The 6825-nt window shown below is 36.4% G+C and overlaps 1 protein-coding gene across 1 annotated transcript; it reads right to left on the bottom strand.

Annotated features, from left to right (window-relative positions):
- Positions 1 to 1316: 1316 nt before the first annotated feature.
- On the bottom strand, positions 1317 to 6825 carry CSN3 (COP9 signalosome subunit 3). Its single transcript, XM_067787159.1, has 10 exons — positions 6641 to 6825; positions 6320 to 6474; positions 6161 to 6254; positions 4335 to 4579; positions 4074 to 4268; positions 3816 to 3995; positions 3221 to 3352; positions 1880 to 2062; positions 1576 to 1643; positions 1317 to 1502 (listed from the first exon to the last, which is right to left on the bottom strand). The coding sequence occupies exons 1-10, from the start codon at positions 6693 to 6695 to the stop codon at positions 1487 to 1489; spliced, it is 1323 nt and encodes a 440-aa protein (XP_067643260.1). The 5' UTR covers positions 6696 to 6825; the 3' UTR covers positions 1317 to 1486.

Here is a 6825-nt window from a genome sequence, read left to right as displayed (position 1 = left end):
TGGATAACTTGGCCGACTGATACGTTGTCATAAAAAATAGAATTTGCATACTTAGCAATACAGGAATTTCACTTTTTTCCACTCAGCTTCCGATTGTGCATTATTTATTGATTTATTTCTAATAATAAAAGTACATATAATTATAAGAGTATCAAATTTCAAACCAAAAAATTATTTACATTTTGTTTTCCTCTCGTTCGCCTGTAAAATATAAGTGAACAAATTTGGGTTTCCCCGCTGTTCATTTCGCCCAAACGAAGAGTTGCCGATAAGGTGAAATTTTTTTCGAACACGAAAAATTGTTTCGCCACCCTTTGCGATAGGGTGAACGAAAACTGTGAATATTTTCAGGTGAAAATAAAACTCGCGATAAGGGTCAATAATTGAATATTCAATTATTATATTTGTCTAAGAGAAACTGAAAAGAAACATTTACTGGCATATTGCGATGGTACCATTTCGAAAACCGCCACGTAATCATCATCAGACAATTTCGTAATGTTATCAAAGGTTTCAGCGAGACTCGAACCGCGAATCACACGGTGAACTGCAGTTGCTTGTATATATGGTTTTGCACCCTACGTCCTTGATCCCTGCGAACAAAAGAAATATGTGTAGCACACTTTCAGGCTGACTTTCTGATAACTTAAATGTTTCGTGTTATTAGTTTAATATAATTTTATAAGGCCGCCTACATGGAGGTATTAAGTGGCTAACGTATCCAAATGATGACTTCAAATTTGGGAAGAAGTTTTGTATGGAATAATCTTCTCAAACCTAATACAGCTTGAAGAACAATATTTCAAATCGCAAAGGGAGCCTACCAAAAAATAAAACTACAATTTTAAAGAAAGCAGTTGCAATCGCAAATTTTATATGATGTTTGTAATAAACGGAAGTTTCTGTGACGAAAAACCGTGATGAATATAGCAGAGCAACGTTATTTAAGCACTTTCAGGTACAAATATATCGAAAGCCGGAACCAATTTGGAAATTCTTACATTGGGTTCGGATTCCCAAAGGTCTTTAGAAAATTATTTCTGTGTCTACAATCAAGATATTTTGATTCCACTTCGTAAAATGTTAAGGGTCTCACCTTGCTTTATCCGTTCTCCAAATATATCGATTTTATCCAACGTGATAATGAGAGGTGAAAAGTTTCGTATCCGTAGATCAGCCAACCAGTTGTACATTGCTCCTTTTTAATGCACAGTAATAAAGGTTTTCTCACTTTCATTCTGTTTCATATTGTTTAGCGAGCTATGTAGCATTCATAACATACATCACCATTCATAAAATAAAACCAATAGCTAATATGAATTTAAAAACAATTCTTTAATAAACCTTTACAGGCGGCAAAGCAGACAAACTCTTTGTTGAATACAGAAGAAATGCACTTGAGCATGAAGCAGTGAAATAGATACCGTAGGTATTTGTTTTGCTTGAAAGAAAGGGGGGTGGGAAAGTATTTACTTATGTGATATCATCAATCCGTAGGATCGCTGTAATAACAAAACAAAGATACATTGTTTGTATAATTAATTTACGTTTTATTTCATTAGCAGTAATAATTACCCTGAGAATGACTTTGGATGCTGAGACGCTAGTTCATCTTCTTGATTTCCTAAAGCTTTTTTAACATACTACAAGTAAAACAAAATAAATATATATTTCAATTGTCTTTAAATTATGTAACAGTAAAAATTATGATTATAGTTTTTGCGCACTATTCTGTATTCCATGCGAAGATTTATACTGTCCGACTTTAGTTTGGAAACGACTAAGTAAAATAATGCAATTTTGCATATGTTTCGAATCGAACTAGAGAATAGTGTTATAAACTTCGAATATCACGTCATCGATGGGCTTAACTCCTTACCACGGGATTAAGTAAAATTTCCTCTTCCATTTTATTAATTTGTTTTATTAATTCCATTGTTTGTGCCATATCTTCTTGAACTTTAAGGAACATCTCTGGAGAATTATATTTTTCAGGATCATCTTTGAAAACAACCATTCCATCTTTTTTATTTATTGTTGCATAAATTTCGCCAGATTTGATCTGAATAAAAATAAAAAATTATAATTTTTAAAAGAAATCTTAGCAGTTTTTTTTTATAAATAAATTTTGGGTCATATTCCATCAGCGTCGATATATTTTTTATGGTTTTGAATAAACCGTTTTATTGTTTATGTTGGAGTTTTTAATATTTTATATATGTACTTTTTTTAAATAAAATTTTCGCTCAAGTAAATCTGAAGATTTGTAACGAATTTCACCAAATCGGTGCATTTTATCGATTTTTTATGAATGTTATCGACAACAAGTTAAGCGCCAAATACACGACACGAACATTTCCGCGAACATTCCTTATGCCATGTTTCTGACCTTTTCTGCCGTGTATGGTGGTGTTTGCCAGTTCGCGCAAATGTTCGCCAAAAATCAAAATTTTTGGCGAACATTTGCGCGAACTGTTCGTGCGTGTATGGCGAAATAGCTAATAATCGTAGTAATTTCTGAACGGAACAGACGTGCGCGGAAAAGTAAAATGGACAATAAAATATTTCTGAGTGAATTTATTGAAATGTATAAATCTTTGCCATCATTGTGGCAAGTAAAAAGTAAAGATTATTGTAATAGAATATAATTAATTGCCACAGCGAGCAATATTGCTGCAGCACAATTGTTGTCCGTATTCATCGCTGTCTGAAAGAGAACTAATGTTCGGCCAAAAGTTCGTATGGTGTATGGCCAAAGCTGCGAACAAGATTGCGGAATGTTCGCGGAAATGTTCGTGTCGTGTATTTGGCGCTTTAGATGAGATTAGGTTAAACCGGCCGGCCCTTGGGGATCCCACATAGACTGAATGAGTCCATAGTTTTATCAAAAGTTAGTTTCAAGACCAAACTGTAAAACCAGATAAACAGAAGAACCTATGTTTTAAAATAACTCCATCCCCTTGGCAAATTCTAGAAGTTTGCCAAGACCTTTGCCGCTTGCTGCTTCAAATAGCTTTTTCCTCCTGGAGTCTTAGCCTGGCGCGCGCAGGGACGAGCAGAAAAAACGATTGTTTGCGTTGAATCAGTTTGCAATAAAATGTGCGAAATAAAAAATTTCCAACTTATTTCCCTTCTTAAGCTAAGATATACTCTAAATAAGAAATTATATTCATTGTTTACCTCGCGCTATTTTTTGTGCTAGCACTATTTAACAACTTACCATATTAAAGATATATTTTTCCGCTTCAGCAGCATCTGCAAGCTGAGCTCTACTAGCAACATCAGAAAGCGACAGCGTTAAAAATGTTTTGGTTAATCGCTGTATATTTTTCTTATAAAGTGAAGTAACAACCTGTAAAAGAAGATTATAAATTGTTATAAATTTATCAGAGTATTTTTTGATGGGATTCAAGGGGTTGTGTAGCGCAATATATAGCTTCTCCAACCCAATTGTCAACCTCACCTTCGAGCGGCGAATCCCGTTTCACTAACAGACGAGGCTCTGGCGACCCCAAGCTCCTCATGGAACTTGGGGGTGGGGAGGGAGGGATGGCCTGAAGGTTTAATGTGGCCATATAAATCGTTCCCGAGATGGTCGGGCCAGCACCTTAATGGTGCTGTGTTACCGGAGCGTATCGGATCTGTATCCGACAAAGGACCATCACATCGTTAACACTCCCCAAAGCCTTCGGGGAGTAACCTAATCGCTACAACAACAACAACAACAGTATTTTTTGATGGTATATAAAGGAGATAATGCCGACATTGCTCACATCGTAGAAATATCGTTAAACGGTTAAACTCTCTATAATTACCTGCTTAACTAGACCCATATTTTTATCACGTATAAAGATTTCGCTAGATTTATTCATAACAATCCTTAATTCATCACTAGATGATGTAGCATAAGTATTTGCTAAATCATGATAAGCCTGAGCTGAAGGTTTCATAAATCGCGCAATCACTTGTGTTGAATATTTTGGTATTGGCAAAACCTGAAAGACAAATAAAATAAAAATTCTTAATATTTTAGTAATCTATACTCAATAAATTACTAGCGATCAAAACAATACCTTTCCATGTAATATAAGTGAAACTAATAAGAATTTTTTATATGCTTCTAACATTATGTGTGACATCGCAGCCGCAGGTGTTGATATACATACTTCAAAAAAATATAAAGCGCGATCAAAATTTTTAACTGCTGTATATATCATGCCACCGTAATAGTAATAGAGCAGAAAATATTTGGCGTCATTATTGGTGTCCTGTAAAAGAAAATATTTAGATACTGTAATTTTTGATTTTCATTTCTAAAACTGTGTTTAGCATACAATTGATGTTTGCCCTCGAAATTCCGATGCAGTCGAAATGGTTGTAATATCGACATCCAAAAAGCTTAAAGCTGTTTTAAAACATTTCGCTTTCAAACTTAACTGGCAGAGATCGGCGTGAATGCTGGTTTGTTGTGAATCACAAAGACGAATTTTTTCGATGGCTTGTGCTACAATTTTGATTCCTTGAATACAATATGGATGATCCACTATGAGGTTTGTAAACATGTGACATAGATCATAATCTGTTAAATAAGAAAAAGGAAACGGGATAAATTTAATTTTTTTTTAACGATTTAACTTTTTTATTATGTCTCAGACGATTTAGCTCTTTTATTATTTCTCAGAATAGATTGAGGTTAGTGCTGCAAATAAGGAGGGAAATAGGCTAAGTACAAATGCTCAGGAAGAAATAAATATTGGAAGAGTCCAGATAAACAAACACCCAACACTCACGTATTGCTGAGTTGGAAATAAAAAAATTTTTTTGGAATTCGGCTTTGATACACTAGACTTTCTGTATAAGCTTAGAACTTTACGAAAACACAGTTTTAACCAGTCAACCACCATGAGGATACCAGCTAGATTTCTAAAGGACTGCACCTTTTTATATATAGCAAACAAACTTCCAGCAAGCGTGTCGCTTGTAGGAGACGGATCTTCGAAATTCAAATCATCCCGTCTTCCGGCGTTTGCGTTGTGTTACTTTTATGTGAATATACACTTCACCGCTTGATGGGCTTTCCAGTCAAAATATATAGGGCTTATGTTAGTTGCTTTATTAGTTATCAAGAGAGTGAGCAGCCGGCATTATTTGCATGTTAAGCTAGTTATAAGGATGTGTAAGAAAACATGTACTAAAAACCACCCTGCGCTGATATTTACCTAGCGCTTAACCAGGGAAAACCTTTCTAAGAAACGGTCACTGGCATGCGAGCTACACGTATTATTTCAATTACTTATATTGATCACAAGATTTTAACTCTCGTTCCAGACTTATAGGGTGCCTTGGATGTTGTTGTTGTAGCGATAAGGTTGCTCCCCGAAAGCTTTGGGGAGTGTTATCGATGTGATGGTCCTTTACCGGATAAAGATCCGATACGCTCCGGTACCACAGCACCATTAAGGTGCTAGCCCGACCATCTCGGGAACGATTTATGTGGCCGCATTAAACCTTCAGGCCATTCCCCCCTCCCCACCCCCAAGTTCCATGCGGAGCTTGTGGTCGCCAGAGCCTCGTCTGTTAGTGAAACAGGATTCGCCGCGGATAGGTGAGGTTGACAATTGGGTTCGGAGAAGCTATATATTGCGCTGGCAACCTGAAGGGTTGCGTTACACAACCACTTGAATCTGGTATTTTAGTCGCCTCTTACGACAGGCATATCTACCGCGGGTATATTCTGATCCCCTAACCCGCTGGTGCCTTGGATGTAGAGGTTACCTGTACGATAAGCATGTCACCATCATACGCCCTTTTTAACAAACTCTTCTAATACCTCTTTTGACCTTTGAATAGCTTTATCAAACAGATTTACTAAGGAATATGAAATGTGAGGGACAAATACTCCTTCTCATCAAAATGTGTGTACTAAAACTTTAAGTTCTGGATCATATAGTATTGATCCAACCTCGGCCCAAAAGCTCTACACCAATGTAACATATGTTAAGATATGTCCCATGACCTTAACATTCCCGTTCCAAGCCAAATATTTGTTGTATCAGCGGCCTAACCAATTAAAACCAATAGAGTATGGCTACGGCCACTAAGTCACTCAAACAGCATAGTAGGAAGCTTGTAATATTTTGTGCAAACAATTGTAACTCACACGTGTATGTAGCATATCGAACTTGTTCGCCGTTGCATTGACTTATAAAATCCTTGTAGTATGTGAACAGCTGCGGTAAATCTGCATTTCCACTCTGAAATTGAAAATTGCATTAAAATATTTACAGGTAAAATGGAACAATGGTATCTTCCAACTTACAGCAGCATTGTTAAATTTGACTAGCAACACATAAAGTACGCCCAAAGAATGCTGCTGATAATCCAATGTCTCCAACACGTTATCTAGCAAGTCCAAATATCGTGACAACATATCAACCGAATCGTTGAGTTGTTCGACCATTGTGCGAAAGTTTCCTGTTGAAAAATGTGTCAAACATTGTGGTAAACTACTTCTGAAAGCTACTGGTATTGTTCATCTATGCTAATTGCCGGTCCACGGTTCTCTGGTGTGTCTGGCATAGTGCATATTGTAGGTGGGACCGCTTTAAGCAAATATGTGTCGGAGCTACCTCCTACTTACCTTCCGTACTTCTTGTGGACACATTGTTCACAAAATTTTCTAACGCGGCGGCCATTGCCTTCTATTAAACAATAAGTGTGAGGATTTTCGTAAATAGTACAGTAGCTTAAATAATTTTACAAAAAACTCATCATTTATCCACTGCTAATAATTGCAAATTCTTTTCAGTTGGCCTGCCAAGCTGT

This window comes from Eurosta solidaginis, chromosome 5 (assembly GCF_040869045.1).
Source record: "Eurosta solidaginis isolate ZX-2024a chromosome 5, ASM4086904v1, whole genome shotgun sequence".
Lineage (NCBI taxonomy): Eukaryota > Metazoa > Arthropoda > Insecta > Diptera > Tephritidae > Eurosta > Eurosta solidaginis.
This window is presented reverse-complemented; position numbering and strand designations above follow the sequence as displayed.

What these genes read in the sequence shown, in the direction of transcription:
- CSN3 (XM_067787159.1), bottom strand. Translation starts at nt 6,695, where the DNA reads ATGGCCGCCGCGTTAGAAAATTTTGTGAACAATGTGTCCACAAGAAGT. An exon ending in TCAAATTTAACAATGCTGCT is followed by an intron (nt 6,255 to 6,319) that starts GTAAGTTGGAAG and finishes TTTCAATTTCAG; the next exon opens with AGTGGAAATGCAGATTTACC. An exon ending in TTCGAGGGCAAACATCAATT is followed by an intron (nt 4,269 to 4,334) that starts GTATGCTAAACA and finishes TTTCTTTTACAG; the next exon opens with GACACCAATAATGACGCCAA.